Raw genomic sequence first — 25,342 nt, forward strand, 5'->3', positions numbered from 1 at the left:
CAATCGCCGTCTAACCCCATGCACCAGTTTGCCCCGTTATTCAGGCTGAGGCTGATAGCGCCCGTGCTGTTATTGTGGCTGGCGATGGCAGCACCGCTGCCTGTAACAAAGCTCGTGCCACTGCCAAAGACAATGTGTCTTCCCATGTTCACTCCATCATCACACTGGAGCGAGAACAACACGTGGCCAGTCTTGTACAACAAGGTGCATGGCTGCGTGTTGCTAATGAGGAAGACGCCGACAGTTACTGGTCTTCCCTGAAATTCGACCTACCACGGAGCACATGTTCTTTTCTCACCCGAGCTCGACTAAATGTCGCTCCATCTTTACCAATCTCCACAAATGGGGCAAACTGGTAACTCCTAATTGTCCATTATGCGATAATGCTGCTGGCACACTTGGTCATATACTTAATGGTTGTCCAGTCTCATTACAGTCTGCGCGCTTTACATGGAGGCACAACAGTGTCGTCAAAGCACTGGCTGACGGATTAACTGCTGCAATCAAGGACACCGACAAGAACACCGAAGTCCTGTGTGATCTAGCGCCTGATTCCTATTCTTCGCATGTTGACACTATTCCTTCTGACATTCTTACAACTAACGTTTTCCTGATATTACTGTAATTAATAGGTCACTGAAACGTATCGATATTGTTGAAATAACAGTACCTTTTGAATCGGTAGAAAGTTTTCGCAACGCTGAGTCTAGGAAAAGTACGCGATACGCCAGTCTGCAGAACGATCTTGCAGGACTAGGTTGGACTGTAAAGCAACATCATATTGCTGTGGGATCTTTGGGAATGATTCCCAAAAGTACCAGTCATAGTTTGACCTGCTTGTTGAAGCAAATATCTGGTTGTAATTCTAACACTTCCTCCTTAATTTGTAAGAAAATGGCTAAAATTGCTCTTTGTTGTAGTTATGCTGTCTTCAATAAGCGCTCGGATAAACTGTGGCTTCCACCTGGCCCAACTAAACTTTTCAATGTCTAACTGGCGCTTATTACGTAATATAATTATTAAAAAGTCATAACTTTTGAAAAGTTCGGTTTTTTCCAAAACTTTACTGAAGGCATATTTTTAATATTGAATGAAAGTCTGACGGGTAAATCTGAAAAATTTCAACGTTTTTATAACTTTCCAACAAATTTCCACGTTTTGGTTTCTGCTTCCCAATATCAATTCTCTCATAGCTGCACTATAGGGGTTGCGAAAGCTAAGCTATATCCACTGACTGTCGAGTCTGATGCGAGTTTAACACTCACTATGATCCCAATTTCGCCGGCTAGCTCTCTCTGCGCCGTATCTCTCTCGTCCTCACGCTGACTCGTTTCAAGCTCATACTTCACTTTTCCTTCTCCCATCAAGTGCGCACAGTTTTTGCGGTCAGCAATCGCAATCCACCGAAAGCGACGTGCCTGCCCTTCGCCAAGCGAGTGCATGAGTATACATGTTTAGTAATTATGTTCGTTTTTTTTATGCGGTTGGTGTGTTGCATTGTAGCTTGCCATACATCCTGCATAATTTGTATTGTGATCGTCCTTTCCTTACTCTTAACCACTATAATCTCTGCTTTAATTATTTTTTTTCTAGGAAAATACCAAAAAAAAGATTCATGTGTAAAGTAGAGGAGAGCAAGCGGTCTTTTACCTTATTGCAGTTTCCGTTGCACAAGTTTTGTTTACAAAACTTTTCAAAAAAGAATAGGTTATGCGTGCCTTTTCCCCTAATTTGTAATAGGGGTTTTTTGCCGCATAACAGCAAATGGAACTCAATAAAGGTTGTTATATATATATATAAGAAATTTTCAAAATTGTACAAGTTAAAAAACGACAGAATCATTACATTTACGCTCTAGAGGATCTAGGAGGTGAGAAAATTGATGGAGATTTTTATGCCAGCGAGCTGTCAAAATTTATTATGACCGAGCGACCGTTTCATCGTATATCGCGTATATTAAGGGAGAGAATGTACAAGGGAAAACAGCAGTATCTAATACGTTGGTACGGTTACGGTCCCGCTTACGACTCTTGGGAAAACAAAGAAGATCTAAAATGAGTTTCTATATGACACTACCGTCTTCCGCATCTCACAATATTTATCCCGCAAATCGTTGTGGGAAGTTTACAACTTTGCTAGCCAAAGGTATTGATCTTGATGGGAACTGGGAAGTCGGTCTTTCCAAAATTATTTTACCACCGATGCGTCTCAGGTTTACTGAAGGTTTGGCAGTGCTAGTTAAAACCACGACTACGCCGAGACACAGTCGGTATTTAAATAAAGAGTCATACAATGACGAGAATCAACTAATTCGGAAAATAAACTTCTACTGCGTGACAAAGACACCATCTTTGGACATATTGACGTGACTGGTAGCTCCGCACAGCTGGTGGTAAATCCTGATGCCGAGCTCACATTTCAGGGATCAGAGTATACGAGGGCGCTGGGTCTATTGCAAGAGCACTTTTACGCCGGTGCCGGTGGTCGAACGTACCACTTACGACCGGGCAAACAGAGTCGTGTTGTGCATGTTTATTGCGACATTATTGAGCACGGGTTCGTCGGTGATGCAATGGTACCGTTGCTACGAACAATCGCCACCGTCGCCAGTTCCTACACCGAGTCTACAATAATTTACGAAAATCCGCATTATGTGCCGCTTGCCAAACACACTTTTCAGACCATCGAATTGAAACTCGCAGATGATTTAGGGACGGAAGTATCGTTTCATCCCGGTACCACGATAATAAAGTTACATTTTCGACCCAAGAAACGCTGAAAAAATGGTACTTCAAGAGCACAAGTTTGATGAAAATCGTTATTTACAAGCCTTTAGCCGGCAACATGGGTTTGGGATGCCGGTATACCGCGGTGCCCCCATGACCGGTGCTGGGTTTTGGGGGAAAGTTATCGGTTTTGCTAAAGGTATTTTCAGCAAAGCCGCGCCCCATATAAGCAATTTAATAACAAAAGCCCAACCGCATATGAAAAATATGGCCCATAAAGCTGTGGAATCGGCAATCGACAAAGCTGTAGAACATGTTAGTGACAAACTGAAACAACAGCAAGGATCGGGTATTAAGGGCCGAAAACGACGCAAAGTAGTCCTTACAAAGCGACAACTTGCAATTGACGCACTTAAAGACAAACTATAATGGCTCTTATTGAAAGCGGTTCCGAACCTTCTATACTCCTAGAGAGCCATTTATTTTTTCTTCCAGCAACTCTTACCGAAAGGTGGAATACCCGCGATTATGATATCGGACCAACCCAAGCCCCGTCGGACACATCCAACGATTATGTTTTTACCATTGCTCCGTGTCAAACTGAACTTATTAGTTTGGCAGATGTCCGATTTTCCTGTGATCTGTATGTAACTGACTCTAAAGGGGATATGACCACGGATGATGCCTGCTTGACAACCGTAAACAATATTCTCGATAGTTTATTTGAACAGGTAATTGTCACTCTGGGTGGTCGTAATATTTCTGACAGCAGCTCCATGTACCATATGCGGGGTACATTGAAAATCTTCTAGGCTACACAAAGCAAGCGCAGGCTTCACAATTACAACTGTCTGGGTTTGCGATGGATACATTACTGTGGAAGCAAGATCCATATTACGAAGCCAAAGTTAACAATGAAAAGATCTTTTTTAGCAAAGGAACAGAGTAAGACGAATGTGGCTCCGAGCGTGCCGCCCATTGCAATTATCAGGAAAGCTGCATTGTGATTTGTTTCAGCACGACAAACCACTGATACCAGGTGTCGAGTTGAGCATAAAATTAGTGCGTAATAAAAACAGTCTAGTCTTTATGACGGACAGCGATTTATCAAAACCAAAATCTGTAATTATCAAAAACCCTCGTTTAAAAATTAGAAAATACGAGCCATCACCCGATTTTCTAGGGGCTTTAACTAAGCAGTTAGTTTCAACAATTGCCAAGTACCACACTGAACGTGTTGCCATGCGGCAAACCACACTGTTTGCCGGACAGCAGCAACATACTTGGCCCAATCTTGTTATTGGTCAATTACCCAAGGTTATGTTCTTTGCTATGATCCCGAGTAGGGCATTCAATGGGGAATATACTTGAACACCGTATGTCTTCAATCATTTTAGTTTGGCCTATTTGCATGCAGAAATTGACGGACAAATATTTCCCACTCGTGGATATAATATGGATTATGAAAATGGGGCAAGTTTAGAGCCGTACGAAGGACTTTTTGATACATTAGAGCGCTTTCACGAAGGTTTTGGTGAGCTGCCGTTTGATAGATCTGATTATAATTTGGGTGGATTTTGTATTTATGGTTTTGATTTCACGAGAGGGCATACAGGGCGTGGTGCTCTGTCGCTCATACGGCAAGGTAATTTAAATATGAGCATGCGTTTTGCCAAACCATTGCCAGAAGCTGCTGTATGTATCGCAATGCTGGTTTACGATAATATTATCGAAGTAAACAATAATAGACACGTGCTCTTTGATTTTTCGCCATGAATAATTTAGAAATTGAAAAATCCTTTTTTTCAGATCCCAAAATTCGCGATATTTTTGTTGGTGTTTTTTCTAGTAATAATATACCAGAAAAACAATACCCCGGTGCATATATCGTAAACACACAAAAAACGGGGAGTCCCGGCGAGCACTGGGTGGCTTTTTTCTGCGTTCGTCGAAACGTTCTAGAAGCGTTTGATTGGTATGGCCGTAATCCTGCGGAATATTCGTCGGATATTGCAGAATGAATGGGAGATGATTACGTCATTATGTCCAATACTACAAGACAAAACACCGACAGCACCGTATGCGGCCAGTACTGTATGTTTTATGTATTATTGCGATGCTACGGTTTTTCGTGTAAGGATCTGATGTCGGCATTCACCAAGCATAAAGGGGTGAATGATAAGTTTGTATGCAAATTCATTAACAAATTCTTCCGGATAAGCAGTAAGCTAAGGGACGTTCAGTTTATAAAAACACTGTTAAACCATGGATAAGCCCACAATAAAAGAATTGATTTCCATTATTTTAGGAATTCTTATAACCGTCATGTTACTAATATTCAATATTTTGGAAATATGCGGTCATGTATTCGAAACAAACGTGACTCGGATTACGGACGCGACTCGACTCGCCAAAAACTCCATTGACGTTATGCTCAGCGACGACTCAGCGCCAGTGGCGAACGATCGCCAGTGACAACTGGCGGCATAAACATTGTATATTAGTAAAAATTTGCCAGTTCACATCATTCCAAACAAAAATGGATATGACAATTTGTGAAAATCGCTTGAAAACGTTTGTCACTTGGCCGTATCCTCTCGAACCAGCCAAAACCAGATCGGAGGCTGGTTCATAGTCTGCAGGCTTAGTCTGATACGCGGCTCGAGCCAGCAAATCATGAGTCATGGCACTACGAATTTCTTCAGCTTTTTTCCATGATGTGGCTTTGGTCTTGCCGGGCGCAGAAAATTCGGACTCTGGTACAAGAACGTAGGTCTTCATTTTGTTATAAATGATGCAACTAGTGTTCCTAGAATTGGAAGTAGAGCAGCTAAGAATCCTCCTTTTTGCGCTAAAATTGTTCGCTTTTTAACGTGTGAAAGTTTTCTGTCGGCTAAACGCTTAATTATCGGTGCAAAACGTCGTGCTCTGGCTAAATCAACTTTACTCAAAGCCGTTGGTTGCTTCACCAAATTTAAACAAGCTTCTTCAATTGCTAAAATTTGTTTTTTAGAAGCAACCTGTAAAAAATATCTACGCTGTCGTGGATTCATAATTTCCAAAGCGCGTAGTATACTGAGAACGTCTTCTGGATTCATTTTTCCACGTATATTTTCCGGTAGTCAAATATGTTTGACTGTAGCCTTAGCTTGTCAGGTGTATCAGGACGCAGATTTATTACCAAATAACCAAAAGGTTCCTTTATAGCCTTTTTGTATGCATTACACAAATGCGGCATACCTAGCTGGCGAGAAAGTAATTTAATCTGTTGTACATCACGTACAGATTTAAATAAAATTAAATATTGTGAGTTGAGAGATATCTCTCATGCTTTTACCTTGTTTGTATAAATTTTGCGATATAAAAATAACGGAAACATTTTTTATGATGCACATCTCTAGTAAATATTGTCGAACACTTTGCGTTTTTGATATTTCTTCCATGAGATCATCAAGAATAAGTAGCGTAGGCGTATTTCTATCAAAAAAATTTTCATCTTCCAAGATTTTATCCATTCCTGGCAGCAGCTCGATGGACTTATCAAAATTACCGAATGCCTCTTGCCATGTACCGTACGCATATACTATACGTACGGGCGCGGTGTGAAATTATTGGGAATACTCCGTAAAAGTTGCAACGTAAATGTCGATTTTCTGGACATAGTTGGACCAGAAATATAAAACGAACAAGGAGTTTTAAATCTGAAATCAAAAGTCACCTTTTCCATTTTAAAAAACTCCGTTTTCAAACCGCTATTTGTATGCTTTATCTATGAGAAATTTTTTTCAAGAAACTCCTGATTTTGACTTTGAAATATTCCGTTATTGATTCAGATTCTGGAGTTTTCAGTTGAAGAATCTAGGAGTTTTATTACAAATTCAAAAACTTCTCGAATTTGCTCCGAAGAAGTACAACCAAGGACTACACAGCTACCAGTATGAAAAATATGAATGGTAGCGTACGAAAGCCTTAATTTTAGTGCTGGAAACAGCTCTGGCTCTAGTAGACGTTGCACGGAGAAGTTTTTTGCTTTCTCGTAAAGCTTTACCAAGTTAACGTTGTGTGTATGTTTGTACGTGCAAACGGTATTTGCGACACGGCTGTCCTTAATGTTTAACTCTATGCCTTGAGTATAAAGCATCATTTGATAACATTTTAGAAGTGAATACGACCCTGTAATACTTTTAGCACCGTTTATTATAGCCTTACCATTAGGGAATAATTGACAGAACGTTTTGTTTTGTAAACTTAAAGTGACAGCATTAAATCCTTTAACGGACTTTGTATTAAGCGGAAATGACTTCCAAACCTTCTCCAAACAAATTGCTTTGTCGAATTGGACGGAAAGAATGACGTTACGGATATCCATGGCTACGAGCTTTAATTGCGACAGTGTCAACTTGGAACCTTTATATACCTTTCAAGTTAAGACTGTCACAAATAGTGGCTTCTAAGCCTTTTTTCTTTTCACAACAAACAGAACAGAGTAAATGCTAAGTAAGGTATGCTAATAAAAATTAAAGCATCCAGTCAGACAACAATATCCCGTCCCCAGTGCTGGATATAGATTTCCTCCATGAGATTGATGAATCCCTGATATGGTAGTTGAATGGTGCGCCGAGGCTGAGAGAAACGAATCATCCGTCCGTATTTCGGGTGGATGCTGACAGTGACGTCCACACATCCTGATCCCGGAAGAAAACTTCTCCGCTCCTTGTCGGTGATTGCACGATCCATATATTCCTGAAGTGTACCATTGCGCAACATTCCCAACATTGTGCTGATATCGCTGTACGTAAGACGGACACCCTTGTCCTGCGCCTTCTTCAGACCAGCTCTATCCGGTTTGGCATCGAACACCAGGAAGAAGCAGACTTCCTTGGGGTTCCAAAACATAGTAACCACAGCGTTGATCTTGTAGACAGTAAAATCTTCGTGGACTCCCAGAACTTCTAAAGCGCGTACGGTATCCATGTTTTGATGTGAACAGTAGAGAAATCAGGAAACAACTAAATTTCATCGCCACAAAAGTTGCTCTTAAAGGCTCACGACAGTAAAACTTTACTGGCGGAAGGGTTGGCGATAGAGCGCCAGTGACGTCACTATGTGGGACTGCAGTAAACTCTCGGCTTGCGCAGTTTTCCACTGGGTGAAAATAGGTGTCGATTTGGACGGTGACCTTATTACCAGCAGTGTGTGTGTTACCTTATAGTCCATTGTTCTTTTGTAAATGAAAACAAGTGTAGGTAGGTCACCCATTGTCCCCTACACAGTTAAGCATTGGTAGGCATGCCGCTAGGCAGAGGCCAGTATCAGCCAGACTGCCGCTAAGCAGAGGCCAAAATCTGCCACCCCTGCGCTAAAGAGTGCGTAATTTGCCCATACCGTCCGTGACACTACTACTTTGCATCTACAGCGTTTCCCGCGACAACCATACGGAGCAGGTATTCTATCACGCCCCCGTTGGAGTCGTCCATCCGAACACGACCGACGCTGTCTTCCCTGAAACCTCTGGATCCGGTTATGTGATTGTTAAGGTGAAGTTGTGGGATCAGAACCTGATCAACACCGTTCGCGCCTACATCACGAAAAGCACTGGCATTGCCCATCCGTCGCTGCATCCTCTTCCCTTCGGTTTTATGCAGGCGAAATACGCTTCAACCCTCGGCAGCGGTCAGCATGGCCGCACGGAATGGCTCCCCATCGGTCACCATCCGGATGCTGTTGCGCTGCGCCTGCGTTGTCCGTCCCTGGGCGCCTGCCAGAAAATGCTGGAGCTGATGGAGAAAGGATCCACCAACGCTCCGCTGGACATACAACTTTCCTTCGTCTTCCAGCTGACGAAACCCCGTAAAGCGTCCGTCACACTGAATCAGGACCGTCTTACGGAGTCGCCCATGGTCAGCAGCATCCTGGAGAATTTCCCAAACAACCAGTATGTCTATCTGGCGCAGAAGGACTACCGGTCGCTGGTGCGAGACGTGGTTGCCGCCGGCGTCAACGAGGCATTGAAACCCGATGAATTTATCGACGACGACCAGATGGCCGATATGGTTTCGCGTGCGCTGCCGGCGTTCCTGTATAATACTACCGACACTGGCGTTAATGTTTTTACGGATGCCATGTGGGCGGTGACTTACCGGGTGTGGAGCAGCGCCCCGATCTCCAAGCGAAGCATGCCATCGCTCTGCTCGCTAACGGAATGAAGTGGCTGAAAAAGGTCATGGACGGCGATGTGAACAGCACGGATGCCGGTGGCAACGTGCATTCGCGAATGGTAATGGACCTGCTGGACGAGTTAAAATCAGGACGTGGTGTGGTGCAATGGGACGGCGACCGCATCGTAATTAAGCCGATGAGACTGTATTGTCTGGATTTGAATGCGCTGACAGGTCAAGAAAAATTCAGCACCTTGAGAGTCAGCATCAACAGCAATCGCGCAGACTACATCACGGGACTGGTCGCAGCTTCCGGTGGTGGTGTTCATGTCGATGATGCGCAAGAACTGCAAGCGTCGGCGGATTCTTGCATGAATCGCACCAGTGCCGCCCTGGATGCGGTTAGATCCGGTTTAAGTACAATGGAGTCCACAATTCTGCACAGTATCAGTCAGCTTCCGAGTTTGGTCAACTGCCCAGTCACAATGTGCCCTGCATGTGGTAACGGTAAGTAATAAAGGCTCATGGAATACTAATAAATACAATCAGTGTGTCAGACTGGTAATTCGTTGTTGTCCACCCGCTGTCTACCCCTTGTGGACATGTCATTATGACATGTCCAAATTGAGGAAGGCCCTTTTGAAGTTTGAATGATAATAAATACATTGCCTGTCTTCTGTAAACTTAACTGGTGAATGCAAGTTTGTCGTGCACATAAGAAATTTTGATTTTAATGGTTTTGCAGATATTACACTGCACGGAATCGTCAAGGATGCGGACAAGCTCGTGGCTCTCAACAACGCGGCCATATCTGTAGTACTGAAGGACAGCAATAACAACAAGGGTGACCGTGTCACAACCGTGGCAAGTTCGTCCGGCGAATTCTACCTTAACCTACAGGAAAAGAACGCCAGCTACAGTATCCTTTTCGAGATGGATGGATACCATCCACTGACCGTCCGCGATGTGGACCAACTTGTCACGGTCAACCATACCAAATTTCTGCCTCCGCTGCTGTTCATTCGTAAAAGCGTTAGCGATGCGGGAGTCGCCAGCGGTATGTTGTACCTCTTTCAGCACGGCGGCCTGTTCAACATCACTGCCACCATTGATTTCCGGTCGGACGCAAATAATTTCTTTGGGCCTGTTGTGGCGAGTGTATCGACAAGCGAAACCAAGCGTGAGTGGAGCCTCAGCTTGCCTACCGGTACCTATACTGCCCTGGTCCGTGGCTTCCACTATCAGACCGCGTGGTTCACGGTGACGGTAATTGCGGGAAAGGAGACCATCTGGGACTTCGAAGTCATGCCCTTTATGGATTTCAACGAGATTCGAATCGTTCTGCGTGGTGGAAGCTTCCGTACAGCTAAGTTCTGTGCAGAATGTTTGGAGTTGGTGGTCGTCGGGCCCACGACTGACACGGTATGCCGTGCTGAGGTTAGCGCTGTTGGCGAGCACGGATCTCCGGATGGTTTCTTCAGGGTGGATTACTCTGGCCTGCTGATGGACAGTGCTATCATCAAGACACAGTTGTTAGGCGTCTACGAAATCAAGGTGTACAACTGGCATCAGCGAAAGATCGAAGGCTGGGCGATTGCCACTTCCAATGCGATGGTCCAATTATACCGTGGCCTTCGCCTGATCGGCCAGTTCCACGTGCCGTACGCCTTCGGGCGCAGCTGGACCGTTGCGGAAATCAGCGGATCGCAGTTGAAAGTCGTCAACAAAGTGGTTGCTACAGCGCCATAATAATTCTTGCTGCTGCTATAATTGTTTAGTGCGAAATTTGCATGCATGATACGCAGTTACATAAATATGCAGCATGCTGTTTTTTTTACGCATTTCTTCAAGTTTATCAATTCGTATCGCGGCTTCTCAGGGAATCCCTGGCCACAAGTTGTCCTTTCCATGTTTTTGTTGTTTGTTAAACAACTGCAAGTCGCAACATATATTCCGCCGTCTTTAACTGAACACATGAACCAGTTTTGCGTAAAAATGATTCTGTTTGAATAATATCGGCGTACCGCGAGCTGAAATGTACCGTTTCCTGATTTGCACTTAAAAGTCACTTCATTTACCACGACGAAACGATCTTTCTTTACTAAAACCGTAAAAGTAAAAGTGTAAACAAAAGTGTATGTGCGATTTGTACACTTGCCGCATAAGTGTGGTAGTATTGTTGTTGACTTGTTGTCGTTGTTGTTGTTGTTGAGTGTTAGGATTATTGCGTAGTGCTGTGGCTTCGGTGGCGTGCTTTACCTGTTTCGTCACTGTTTTTTTACAACTCAAATAACTAAAAAGCCGTTCAATATTTTTTAAAACTTTCAAATACTCTAGAAAGAGCATGACCTCGTGAATCTGGCAAAGTAAAAAAACTGGAAGAAGAACGGTTTGAGAGAGAAATAACTGAAGGTGGCCCACTTAGTGTATGTTGCCTATTCATTTATCATAGTGGCCCAATTAAGTGTCTTTACGGGTAGTGTTACAAATCCACAAATTAACTATGCTGCTGAGTGCTGAGTACTGTCATTGGTCACAGATATGCACATTTGTTGTGAGCACAGGTAACACTTAAATCTCGAAGAGAAACACTAACGTCTTGGAGTGTTGCAAATTTCCTTATGGATTTCGTTGTTAGCTATTGTTGATAACAAGTAAAACGGTTAGAGAAGTACGGAAACTCTAATGAACCACTACACCGGTAACCCGCCGTTTCGTCGACCATCTTTTCGTTGAACAGACACGATGTCGAACTAGCGTCACCACGTCGAACTAGCGTTACCTAAATTATCTCAATTTTCTTGGAAATCTAAAAAAACCTAAGATTTCTTTGTTTTCTTAGTAGTTTTTGGTTCTCAGGTTTCATTGGTTTTGTTAAGCTTTTAGGTTTTTTGGCCGTCGCTCTTGTGATAGTCGACGTAGTGCGGTCGACGTTGTGACAGTCGACCGGGTGTTAATCTGCGAAATGTCGGTGAGCCGACTGCCCTGTGCGCCCAGCACCGTCCCCAAAAAGACCGGCTTGCATTTGGCCAGTAACAGTAATCCCCAGCCCACGCCGTCCAATTCCAAGACAATACTGCGCATTGCATTCATGTCCGCTGTCGAGCAGACTCAGCAGGCGAACTGAATAAAGTCGTCGGCGATGTACCGCGCTGGCAGGAAAAGGCATATAATGGACTAAATGGCGCCCCCACATTGTCAGTATCAACGACTATTCAAGACTGAAAATTATTCCCCTCTCAAACTATCTCAAACTATCACGACTATTCAAGACTGAAAATTATTCCCCTCTCAAACTATCCCCCTGAAAATTATTCCCCTCTGTTTCGGAAAATCAATGTCGTAAAGGATGTCAAAATTTAATGAGAATTTAGCGTAATGTACAGATGTACTAGATGTAGGTATTAGACAACTTAGCATGTTGGATTTCCGATTTACAGTGCCTAACGGTGCAACTTATAATGGGAACTTTACTAAGTTACATTTAATCTGTATGTAGGAGACGCCATGTACTGTACTCGTATGTTCAGCCATATCTATATACCGGAATTATGTAAATGTACTTCGCTCACTTTCATTATTTGTTGTGCTACCGTAACAGATATATTGCAGTTAACTAACTACGGGCCACAATCTTGGTGTTACTGGTGCAGCTCGGAAATTTTGAACTGGCTAATTTGCAACCTGATCAATTACGACCCATGAGTGCTTAACGAATCGCACTTTATTTTACCATCGCTGATACTGACAAAACTTAATAACCTTTAGTTTTTTATAATCTTATCGCCATATAGCCGGATGTAATTCCTGCGATACTATAATAATTTTATTACTGCAGTACATAATTCGCTGGCATTTCACTTCCGCCATGCCACCGGCCACATGACGAACGCACGCCAAAGTGATTAAGTACGTAAACCACGCGTTGAGAAAACAGGAACGGCTTTACAAATTACTGGGTAGGCATTAGAATGCCTAAATTTACACCGGTGTCCAAGGCAGATCCAATGAGTAAACTGATGCGTTATAAGAGCCCCGCAATAAAACTACTACATTGCACAGATTAGAGCTTAATGTGCAGACTAAATCATCGGCCAGCGCCAGTATAGTCATTTCTAAAATAAGTTGTGTTGTGTGTTTAATCCAGTATTCCCGGTTTGTTCGCGGGACATGATGCTTCACCTGGTGGAGTGGATCCATAAATAATTTGCCCGGGTCGAATCCATGTGTTTTCGCCAGATCCACAATGGTGTATAGCGAACACCGGTCCGTCAGCAGCCGCTGCAACAGGTCACTGGCGGACTGGTCGTCCGTCATCACAAAAACCACGCATTTCGAATAAGATTTGCTGGCAAACACTTCCCGGATTTTTAAAGCGAAATCCTGAATAGGAATGTTGGCCATTTCCTTGGAGGCGATCTTGTCCGTCCGGCGCAGATGCACACCGATGAAACCGTTGGCCAATACGCCGGACATCAGCTTCTTGACGAAATCAGCGTAATGGGGTTTGAGCTGCCACATTGCTTTGGCAAGCAGGGATTTGGTACGGAAGTGGCCAGCAAAATCCTTGTCATAGATGTAAGTAATGATGCGACGCATTTCATGGAATCCCTCGGAGGGATTCACGGGAGTTAGGTCGACTTCTTTGGTTACCACTACGCTGTCGTTCTCATACACGAGATGATAATTATTTTTATTGTTTAATAAAGTTACGGCCTGTTGATCGGCCATATTTCCAAATATAGGGCACCGAGTGTTGCGAGCAAAGTCGTCAAAAAAAGTCGTCAGTTTCTCGTACGGCCATTCGTAGTGTAGGATATGAAAGCGTCGCTGCGCCATCTGGGCGATATGATATGCGGACAGGCCGTTCGTCATATACGACCCAAAACCCAGTCCGCGGCTCTGTCCCATCAGGCCACCGAAAAGAAGCCGGTCAGGATGGCAATTTTGCTTGTGCGCTGCCATAAACTCCTTAACCTGCAGTAAACAAAATGAATGAATATTGCTACGAACGCGTTTTATACGGGTAACGCAAAATTCGCAAACTTTGCATTATTTTTCGAAAGGCTTACAGTTACAGATACAAGCGGTGTCGGGTGAAAATATGATTATCAGTACATACAGATAGCTATCTCATTTCTGCAATATCGCTCTCTTCCTCTTGTTTCCGATGTACAATAAGTATAAGTACAATGTTATGCTGAAGGTGGCTGGTATAAGCGCTCGCAGTATCAGAATGTATACTGCTTAGTCCAAATTTTTTATGTAGCAGCACTGATAAGTTGCCAGTTGGTAGTCGTTAGCAATGCTTCTACCGACGGTAAAGCGTAAGTTAAAAAATTTAAAAAAAATATTGGCTTTGCTCAGCCAACTTTCCTACGATAACTGGTTTCCTCATGTATTACTGCTGTCACAAAACAGACCAAAGACAACATTATGATAGACATAATGACATTATAGACATTATTTATTTATTATTATTCATTATTAGTATTATTATTAATTTATGTGTTATTGAGCATTTACTTCGCACTTTACTTCACTGACTGCAAGAATTATGCTACAAATGCCGTATACAAAGAGCTAGTCCATGGCAGCTGCAAGATAAAACTTATAGGTTGAGGTTCTCGGCGCCTCCAACCATTCGTCATATACGACCCAAAACCCAGTCCGCTCATGTTTTGCGTATGCTGATATCAATATAAAATTGCGTTGAGAGAACCCTCGGCCCACAGGGGCCAAAAAAATTTCAGAGAAGGTAAAAAAAATTATTAATTTAACACATCGTACGTGCAAGTTCGATCATACAGTGTCATTACTGTGGTTGCTATGTAACTTACGATGCCCGGTGCACCACCTCAGTTTGGAACTCCTGCGCACAGCCACTTCGGCGCACATAATAATATAACAAACGTTATACTTTTACGTTTGTTTTATTATGTGCAAATACTCTCGTAAAATCTGTATGCAGATGATAATTATATAATATTTAGGCATATTTATATCGTATTATACCTGTTCTGAAAGGAAAGTTTGTCCAAACTTATGATCAAACGCTGTCAGATCCGAAGCATAATCGAAGGTAGCCATTTTATCCTCGACGTTAACCGTGACAGGATCGCTTTCATAATTCTCCATTGGCAAATCTATATGCATGATAATGACAACTATGAAGCCTACAAGCAGTAGGCGCACGAATGCATCCAGGACTCGTGAACGAGACATGATTGGTTTCGTACAGGTAGGCAGACAGATTACACTGATCAAGCTAGTTAAAATTAGCCTTAATCCAGCGCAACAAGTGGGAAAACAATTCGACGTCTCTGTTGTAGGAATAAACTCACGCGTTTAATTTGCAATGCAATGCAGCGAAAAAAAGCAGCCACACTGAAAACAAATGATATGTGATTGTGGGAAGATTTTGATGTAATCACACTGCAGAAATAGAGCACAAGTCAACAACCAGCAGATAATTTCTGTGGTTGTGTATGCAAACTGTAAAGGGAGAAGTCTTGCCATCGGATCAGCTATGATACACATTATACACCACCAGATTGCAAGCGTTTATAAAAATGCATGAACACGCAGCGAAATATGCATTAGGAAAGATGGACGATGCACCGTACATGTACTTATACTAACATGGAAAATTCAAACGGTAATAAGAGAGCAGCTGCCAAAAGAATTCGAGAAACCAAACCAACCAACGTTATTATGGGTGCGGCACCGTCAGCATGTACAGGCAGAAAATCAGTTTAAAAGTTGTACGAACAGTTTCCAGTTGCCTTTCGCCCTTGCTGTTTTGTTCGATCTCTTTGGCCTTCGATCATCATGCACGAAGAAATCTGCTGACATGAAATCTCCACAAATTCACAGTTCTGCTGGACTCTGCGCTTGGTGCTTGGTTAAATCGAACTCGACTTTCTTTGGCATGTTCCAGTTTTTGGCACCATCGAGGTATCAGGATTGGAATTTGGCCATTGTTACCCAGGCAAGGGCCGCAAGACGCACACGATTCGATTTTATAAGATTGCTGGTTTACGTAGGTTACTTGCCAATTTCATCTTTTCTACGTAATATCTTTTGCTTAGCTGCAACTGAAGGGCGTCGCGTCGATACAATGATATTTTTTTCTCCACACAATCAGTACTTATACTTCTGTGAGTGCGCTTGCGTTGAGTATTTTCAGTTTGTGGTTAATCTGCAACACTTCGAATTATGTATGACTGGAACATTTTGGTATTCTTGCTTGACTGCAAGATTTACAGTGTAATCTAAATGCATCCTTATTATAACTGGCGCATTACACGCTAAAAATTATGGATATTGAAAACTTCACACAACACGATGTAGAGAATGCATGTACGCAGTATCACTCGTGAATCGTGATAACATTTCTACGGGGGGTAAAGTTGCAACTTTCATCCAGTATCCCTGAACATTTGTTTGCAAACGTAAACCATTTTGCTGGAGGTGGCGGACGATTAACTTTCATTTTTACAGCATGTTCAAGTTTGTACAAAGCGGTGGTGCTTCTGTGCGGTTCGGTTGTTAAACCAGTCAGTTCACTCCCTGGATAAACCTTTGCAAAGGTAAATCTAAGGAATGGAACTTCAATGGACTGACTTTTCGCTGGATTGGCAGAAAAATGGTTGGATTGATCAGATCGGTGTAATAGTTTCGGTTGTTAATGCTTTCGTAAAGCGGTAAAGGAAATGCGTGCTAAAATTCCGATGGATGCCTGTAAATGCTATACTGCAGCCATCTTGAAGTATACTCTGCACGGTTTGTCCGTATACGGTTAATGTTTGTTCCCCGACAATTTATTATTAAATTTTAAATAACACTAAGCAAATGCAGAGAATAGAGACAAGACACCATAACTGCTTTCCTCAGTTTCCTTGAGTTCTCCGCAGCTGTATGCAGTTCTGTACCTGTAAGTGTAAGTTTAATATTTAGCAGAACGTATGAGTATATCTCTCATTTTCTATTAGTGTAACTTCATAAAATTATGCATACGTACACCGTTTTAGTACTTAAATTACACTGCTTAAATGCAGAATAAATACTTCGTAATTGATATTCAGATAGTACCAAGTTAGTAACCACATCTTGTCAGACTATTCAGCACTGTGGTACTTACTGCCATATTAACTGCTGACCGATGACCAGATTAAAAAAAACTGAAGAAATTTATTGAAGACGGCTGTATCAGGCAGTTGCGTTACCTATGCCGAGTGGTGAACCTGCCTGGTATTGTTTTTTAAATCAAGAATATACATGCGCTATACGCTCCAGCGAGTACGACGTTTGAACTTGGCAAATCTGGAGTGCAAACGCCGTGGCGCCGTGGTAAGCAACCAGCAAATGTGTGACTCTTAGCAGCTTGGCAGTTTGTACGGTGGTCGGTCCACCACACATTTTAGTGATTTCATACTGTAGTAACTTAATAATACTTATACTGACTGACAATCAAATCGGTGATTCCGTCAATTTCCGTGTGTATACTGCGCCGGATACGTCAAATGTTTGCTTTGTTATATTGAGTTAGATAATACGTACAGCATTACTGACCGCAAACCGCCGGGATGATGTCGCGTTTCCCTCCGCTCACAAGATTTTTCTTCTTCAGCGGGGCATGCCTCCTGTCTGTCCTATATGTTCTCCTTTTCCTGAAATTCTACTATCGGTCCATTTCCCCGCACAACAACACCATCCCGAACCCGGATTACTGGCAGCCCGTTATCCCAACCCAACTATACGTCCATTCCGCCACCTACGCGCTTCCCACGGAGAATCTCCACGGCTACGTCATTAAAGTCAGCACCATTGTCAACCGCAAAGACGCGAATATCCGTCAAGCGATCAGCTGTCGTTGCGTGTGCCCGTTTGGGACGTTTCCGGCGGTGTTAGCCGATTACCCCGAACACCACAACAAGCCATACATCGCCGCTACTCTAACGTGTGATGTCCGTCAGCACGCCGACTTATTTAAACTACTTATCTTGGCAGTACTTTTGTAGCATTTAGTTTGTTTCAAAGTGCTCAGATTATATCACGACAGATTCAAAATCTTTCTAAAATTTATGTTTGTGACTTTGTCAAATGTACCGTGAAGATGCGATTTTGTCTACTGTAAAGTGCGTGCCTAAAAAATAATGTGATACGAAATTTTTCGGCATTTTTCAGTTTGTTCATTGCAAATCCGGTTGAAATTAATGAAAAATATTATTATATAGATAATATATATAAATATAATTCGGATGTGAAATTTCGGAATTCTTTGGTGTGCTCACTTGTAAATCCGGTTGTAAGAAGTAGAAAAGGGTTCTGCTATAAATCCGATAAATTTAATTTGACGGGTATTGCTAACTAGCCGGGAGCCCAGATAAGGGAGAGTAATAGAAGGGGAGCCCATATAAGGCAGCATTCGAAGTATGTGTGATGGACACAAATTATACAATCTCCGACCATGGTAGTATTAGAGGATTAATGTGTTCTTAAATTTCCTTTGTTTTTAGTACTTAGTACTTACGAGTAATACTTTTATTGAGAGTATGTATCCTGTAAAGTTCCTAATGTATCCTGTAAAAATCCTAAGTACGGTAACAAACACTGAAAAGTTGTTAGCGCACTTTGCTGAATCAATGCATTCCTTTTAGTGGACTTTGACGAGTATATTATTTCGCAACACGGGACCGGCTTGACCGCCATCATCCAGTACGGAACCCACGACTGCGTCACCATCCGGCATTCCGCCATTAACTCCTCCTTAAGTGCCACCGCCTCACCCGGCCACATCCGCCAAAATCTAGTGCGCCAGTTACACCGTGATTCCCACATCTCGCCCGTAAATGACCGTACCAAGTACATTTGCCGTCCACGGTGCGTTCTAGAAACTGGAATCCATTTCATCCATAGATTACGCCCCAATACGCGTTTAGTGGTAGGAGCCAACACCGAGAAGACGTTGCTGCTGCATTTCAATCAGGGTGGGATGGTGGCCGGTGCTACATTGGTCAATGTGGATATGGAGCGATTCTTCGGCATGGCGCGACTGGAGCGGTTGACTAATACTATCAATGCAGTGCATCGCAGCATTTTCAACTCCACCGGTGGATTGAAGTGAGTGCGGCCGGGCTCTTCCATTTTACAGAAATACACACTAGAACAATTATCCTGTTATCCCAAAACGCCGTTTTTTTCTGCACATCGAGCATCGTTGTTTGACAAGCCTTGTATCGCACCTGTATATCTCAGGAAAAAGTGGACAATTTTTAACCGAAATAAGCGATAAACATTAAAAAAATTTGAAATCAGTGTAGTGTGATCTTTCAAAAAACTGGAGGAAAAAAAGCACATTTTTGCTGCTTCGTTTCCTCATCGCAGTATTCAGTCGATAATTTTCCGCCATTCCGTTTACTTCCACAATTAAACCGGTATCAGGGGCACGCATAAAAACACTCTAATGGAATTGTCAAGAAATGTTGTTGTCTAACAACCGCCAGGCGACATGTGATTGTTAAGAAATAGTAAACTCGTTTCTTTGAAGTGCAAGGCAACACGGATCATGTGTACCATCGCACAAATGACGCAGAAAATCTTTAATTAAACAAATTAATATCGTCGGTAATTAGTCCTGAAGGAACGGCGCACATGAGTATTCAGTTAAAATTACACCGAGCAAGTGATCCAAGCGGAACGCCACTACAGGTATTCTTTTTCTGCACTGACGCGGCTTGCTCCTCAGCCTTCCTGGATTTGCCCTAATGGATAAGTGCACTGAACTTCCTGTCTTCCGGCCGCGTGTACAAATGGATAAATAAGACAAACTAACCGAAAGCGATAGTGATAGGTTGGTCGAAGTGTGTTACTCTAATTGGGCGGAAACTGCTTCCGTTTATTGCACACCGATTCTGCTGTTATTGCTTCCGACACGGATTGTGCCGAATGGTGCGTTTTCCCAGTTACTCTATAGCGTTCAAGTGCGCAGCTGCCGAGTTGTAGAATTGTAGTTGTACTTCCGTTTGCCCACTATTATCAATTCACTCCGCAATTATTCCTGAAATAGCCCATGTGCTTCTCACGTTACAAAAACACAGTAGTAGCTGCAAAACGTATGGTAGTTCAAGCTGTAGATTTGCAGTGTGTTTCTTTTTCCCCATTTAAATTCTCTATCGGTTGGCTCGATTCGCAATGAACCGCACGGAAAGCGCAGCGAACGCTTCGAATTTGACTACAACAGACACCGTCGCGTATACAACCAACTGGGATGTTTTTCCCATTCTTGTTCTCGTCCTAACGATTACCGGCGCCGTAACCAATTTCATCACTCTTTTAGCATTCTGGAAGACGCATGTCGGCAATTCACCCTTACGGTTTATCTGATCAGTCTCATGCTGAAAAACCTGCTGTATTTCTTGCTAGTGACGCCTTTGGACCTGGTCACCATGCTAACCGATAAATGGCCACTGGGTTCTGCCGGGTGCACGTACTATCTGTACGTCAGTTACATCATCATGTCGGCCATATACCACAGTCAAATGTTGATCACGGTCAACCGAAACTGGGCGGTGACCTTTCCTATCAGCTATCGCAACCGGCACACGAAAGCCATCGCCATCGGCATCTGCGTGTCCATGTGGTTGTACGTCCATGCACTACTGTTGCCACAGTTAGTTCGCGATGCGATATGGTATCGTGTCATGTTACAGGAACGGCCATTCTGCGCGATAAATTATGATGCACCCGTAGCACAGTGGAACCTGATCGCGTTCAATGAGTTCTGGAGCTATTTTTTCCCGCAAGTCACGGTTTTCGCCGGCTTTCCCTACATAATGCTACGACGCCGTCACAAGCGAAAGCAAATCACTACCACATTCCGGGATGCTGTTCCGGTTGCTCTTTCGAATCCAACAACAACTGACAGTCAAAATTCACCGGCACAGCGTTCAAGCAATAACTATCGGGTTTTCACCATACTCACCGCCACGGCCGTGGTGGGCTGGATTCCTAGTATGATCTACTTCAAACTGACTTTACTGAATGCGTATAATAATGATCTGTTTTACGAGATATCCGGGACTCTGAATCTTTTGCAAGCGGCGGCCGATCCCATCTACATTGCTATCACTTCGCCGCATATCCGTACGTCGCTAAAAAAAATGTTTCACTGTGGCGCTTGACCTCGGATCTTTTAAGTTTAGATTGGCTCGTGTATTGTTTACGCTTGATGATTATGTTCGGGGTGTTCGCCATGTATGCGGTTGGTGTTTGCTGCACTTTAACCGTAACAATCATGCAGCAGTTTTATTGTAATTGTTTTTTCCTCATTATCGTTCACTACGAAGTATAAAATATCTTTTAGATTTATTTATATACCAAAATATTCATTTTTAAGGTAAGGTAGACGAAAGGAAACTATATTTTACCGTTTCGTTGCTTCCGTTGCACAAGTTTATTGTAAAAAACCTTAAAAAAAAACTGAAAGATAGCTGATAGCTGAACAGCTTTTCCCCTTAATTTGTAACAAGGTGTTTTGCCGTACATCAGCAAACGGAGCTCAGTAGAGCTGGAAATATATTGCGAGATGAAGGGAAATGGTCTGGTACATGTACATGATAACAATGGTACATATCAAATTCTTGCACATTCGTGGAATGTTTTGGTTTTGAGCCTACCAAAACATCTGGTTATAATTATTTTATGCCTTTTCCCGCGGTCAGTCGAATGATTTGTGCACATTGACCTGAAAATTTTTGTGTGAACCCGAAACACCGATAAATAGCCACAGTGTTTTAACGGCTGCATGTACTGTGCACGTCAAGAGCTGCATCATCACGTCTACCATACTGCACAGCCAAATTCTGACCACACGAGAGTCAGTAGACCGTGCTTAGACGGTGACCTTTCTATTCAGCTAGTGCAACCATTATACGGCCTTATTATACGGCCATCGGCATCTGTGTGTTCAAGCGTTTTAAAACCCAGAGAACCCTTTTAGCATACATCATAATTATATAATAGGCTGTTTGAAGGGCCATGGGCTGGCTTTATATAATAGGCTGGCCATATGAAGTGGATTGTTGTGCTACGGCTACATTACTGCAACCGGTGAAACGCGCTTTGCCGCATAAACCTGTCTGGAATTCCCTTCTCTCGTGTCTCAATTGGGTACTTTATGCCAGTGGGGTACGACATCGTAATAGTTACAAGAGACACGAGTCTCGAGTCACAATTTTTGAGTTTTCACCGGTGTTTTAAACAGCTCTGCTAAATGATGTCGGCAGTTTCACACTCATTGAAATTCTCTTATTCCCTCTTACTTTTGAGTGTCAAATGCCTTAAGTCAAATGCCTGTCCCGCTGCATAGGTCAATAAAGTGAATTTGAATACGTTGTGTACGGTACTTTCATTAGGCTATAGCCAATGAACGGATTTATACGCCTGTGCAGGTTCAAATTGATTAAAATGTAAAATTTTAAACATTCCAAAATCACCCAAAACGTTGTATGGCGGTAAATGGAGCAATCGGAACGGAATAGAAGTACCGACACACGAGCACGTTGCGTAGATACGGCTGACGCCACGCGAAGACTATATTAAATACAGTACTCGTACAATTGTAAGGTACTTAAATGCACAGCACAGCTATATTGACAAAATGCAGCAAAAATCGACGGGTTTTGCATCACAAGATGGTTGTGTACAGTACCGAACACGGTTAACTTGCTCAAAGTGCAGATGTCAGATTTTTAAAGTAACATTATTATTTTTAATGTCCCTCTACGTAATAATAGCTACCTTACTTCAAAAATTCATTGCAAAGTACACTACATCCGAGACCAGACTGTCCAGAGTTCGGTTTAAAAAAGGCTAATGATAATTTAAAAAAGGCGTGTACAACCGACGACGCTACCACAGATCCACCAATGATAGCACTTGTGAAAGATGCCAACCTTGTCGCAGCTTGTGCACCTGGAACCTTACCAAGCAGCGCAGTAAAGACTTGCCCACCCAATCAGAACTCTTACACCGTCTACTGCGGAATTTTTTACTATATGGACAGAAGAAACAGAAAAAACAAAGTCCCGATTTATAGGGAATGCCTTCAAGTGACTTTACCGATCCCTCCGGTCTTCACAGCTACGCAGCCCTTAATCTGTATAACTGATCAAGCGAATCCAGCAGACAGAAAATATTCCTGTTTTTGCGCAGGGTCTTATTGCAATAATTTCACACTAGCCGCAATTTCCATCGCTGCAGACAACGCAGATTTACCAGATAATCAAGTAAACCAACATTTGTCGGTTTTAGTCACTGCGTGCAAATTTACATTCGTTTTTTGTCGAACGGTTACAGGAATCGCTTTACATTGCTTTCCAGACGTAGCAAAGCATACATCTTATCTGTACTGTAATTTGTTAAAGCCTTTTTGGAAATCTTCTAAAGCTGAATACTGGAAGTGCTTTAACTGTTTAACATATGTTCATATTAAGGATAACTTTTGTCAATGAACAGCGTAGTCGAATTTTTTATAAACTACTGAGGTTTCTCGATAGCTGCCGCAGCTTTTCGCCCTAAATACGCGTGCCATCTTGGCGGTTCCAATTGGTATGAGCTTTTTGATGCTGATGCGCGCAGTATGTATTATATTATTTGTACTCGTACTATCATGTTTTAAAACGTAAAAACACATTAATTAGTTCGACGAAAGCTGTCAAAAAAAACACATTACAGTATTGTACATATTGAAATTACAATGTTATATCAACAAGTGGTCTTAGACCTCTCCCATCAAGCGCTAATTACGGCGTGGTAATACGATTCCTCTGTATGTACAGAAAAAGCCGATACCAATTGGATCTTCCCTACCGCAAAATGTCCTTTTACCAAGCAGTGCAGCAGGCTCTGCGGGCAATCCGAGCCTACAATTAGCTGCTGGTAACAAGGAAGCTGGAGGTGCGGCTAGTGGGCAAGGCCTTGCATCGCAAGCAGGCGGTAAAGGGGGTTCGACAAATGCGAGCAGTGATACTGCGGCTGGATCGAAAGGCAAGCCAGTTTACTGTGTTTGATCAAGCTCACAAAAAGTCGCATGCAAAGAGTCGCGTCCTTTACTAGACGGTGGACCAAACATTATTGTCATTGCCGCCGCGGTTGCCGTTGCGGTATGCAGCAGCCATGCCATGATCACCTTTGTTTTCACTCTATTTGTGAATTAAAGCAGGGTATTTTGCTGATTATTGGAGGAATCATACTCTATAAACTCAATCATCACAAACGACGTCATCCGGAAGAAGAAGAGGATGAGGATGAAGAGGAGTCGTAGCGTTAACCGGTGCCTCCATCTAAACAAAGGTATTCCATTTAACGACATCGTATGAAATCAACAGATACGTGCATGGTAAACAATATTTGGAGGCAAATATCTGAAGCTTACAAAAAGCTTTGCTTTGAAGAAATGGCTCTTCTGCCAAGAAAGCGTTCGGAAACCCAGTACTACAGTATGCGTGGGCTATGAAGTGAGAACATATCCCGGACATGTTAAAAATTTGACAATAAAGTGCATGTGCACTTCGATTATGAGCAACAGTTTTGCTTGTGCTCAGGTCGTTTCCTGATATCTGCAGATGGCCGTTTGTAAAATAACGCTGCACAGAACTAATGTTCGTCAGGAGTTTTGGTACGTTGTCATTTGAATGGTCTGGTTCTTTTTTGTGTGGATTATCTGTATACATGATTTCGCTTACCATTAGGAAAATACAAATCATAATAATATAACCGTGGCGGACACATTTGCCCAAACGTACATCGCACAGACGTCCAGAGTGCCGGGCAGTGCAGCGGAAATACGGGAAAACCGGAAGTTAGGAAAGTATAGCGGGCTGGCAGACCGTTACATCGTCCAACCGCTGGCGTTCGAAACCACTGGTACATTCGGTCCACTGACGAAGAAATTCTTCAAGGAACTATCGAGAAAGATTATCGACAGTACAGGCAACCCCCGCTCAGGAGAGTTCTTACGCCAAAAAATTGGTATTGAGATTCAGAGAGGAAATGCAGTTTCTGTTCTCGGTACATTTAGTGAAATGGTAGAGAAGGAAGATGTGTACTTTGCCTTTCATTTGGCTGAACGGAAATGATGTCATGTTCTCTTTTGTTAACTGATACTCTTGTATTACATTTCCCAACACGAATCGCTAATAAACAACCCTGACCTGAATCATAATAAAACTCTATCAAGGGCAAATGGATAACACAGAACGGTACCGCGAAGTGCCTGTACAAGTTGAAGTTACTATGCATAGTTTTACTGATCACGTTTACAAAGAATGCGGAATATTAATTTTTTCATCTCGCAGTTCCACGTATTCCGTACTTCATGTTAACCAGCTTCACCTTCTATCATTGATCTGCGTTAGTGATTACCGAACACACCTTTTGACAGCATAGTAACTG

General features: G+C 42.8%; 2 protein-coding genes across 6 annotated transcripts; one reads left to right on the plus strand and one right to left on the minus strand.

Annotated features, from left to right (window-relative positions):
• Positions 1-8,623: 8,623 nt before the first annotated feature.
• On the plus strand, positions 8,624-10,859 carry LOC129589636 (uncharacterized). Its single transcript, XM_055484457.1, has 2 exons — positions 8,624-9,391; positions 9,630-10,859. Exons 1-2 carry the CDS (start codon positions 8,929-8,931, stop codon positions 10,631-10,633), a joined length of 1,467 nt encoding a protein of 488 aa, XP_055340432.1. The 5' UTR covers positions 8,624-8,928; the 3' UTR covers positions 10,634-10,859.
• Positions 10,860-12,723: 1,864 nt separating this feature from the next.
• Positions 12,724-15,552, minus strand: LOC129589637 (uncharacterized). 5 transcript variants are annotated; one of them, XM_055484458.1, is made up of 2 exons: positions 14,900-15,552; positions 12,724-13,861 (listed from the first exon to the last, which is right to left on the minus strand). In XM_055484458.1, the coding sequence occupies exons 1-2, from the start codon at positions 15,107-15,109 to the stop codon at positions 12,866-12,868; spliced, it is 1,206 nt and encodes a 401-aa protein (XP_055340433.1). In that variant the 5' UTR covers positions 15,110-15,552; the 3' UTR covers positions 12,724-12,865. The 5 variants fall into 5 exon arrangements, with proteins under 5 accessions (XP_055340433.1, XP_055340437.1, XP_055340436.1 ...); XM_055484462.1 differs by lacking the exon at positions 14,900-15,552 and adding an exon at positions 14,432-14,609; XM_055484461.1 differs by lacking the exon at positions 14,900-15,552 and adding an exon at positions 14,423-14,609.
• Positions 15,553-25,342: the final 9,790 nt, after the last annotated feature.

This window comes from Paramacrobiotus metropolitanus, unplaced genomic scaffold (genome assembly GCF_019649055.1).
Source record: "Paramacrobiotus metropolitanus isolate TYO unplaced genomic scaffold, Prichtersi_v1.0 Parri_scaffold0000036, whole genome shotgun sequence".
In the NCBI taxonomy this organism is placed as follows: Eukaryota; Metazoa; Tardigrada; class Eutardigrada; order Parachela; family Macrobiotidae; genus Paramacrobiotus; species Paramacrobiotus metropolitanus.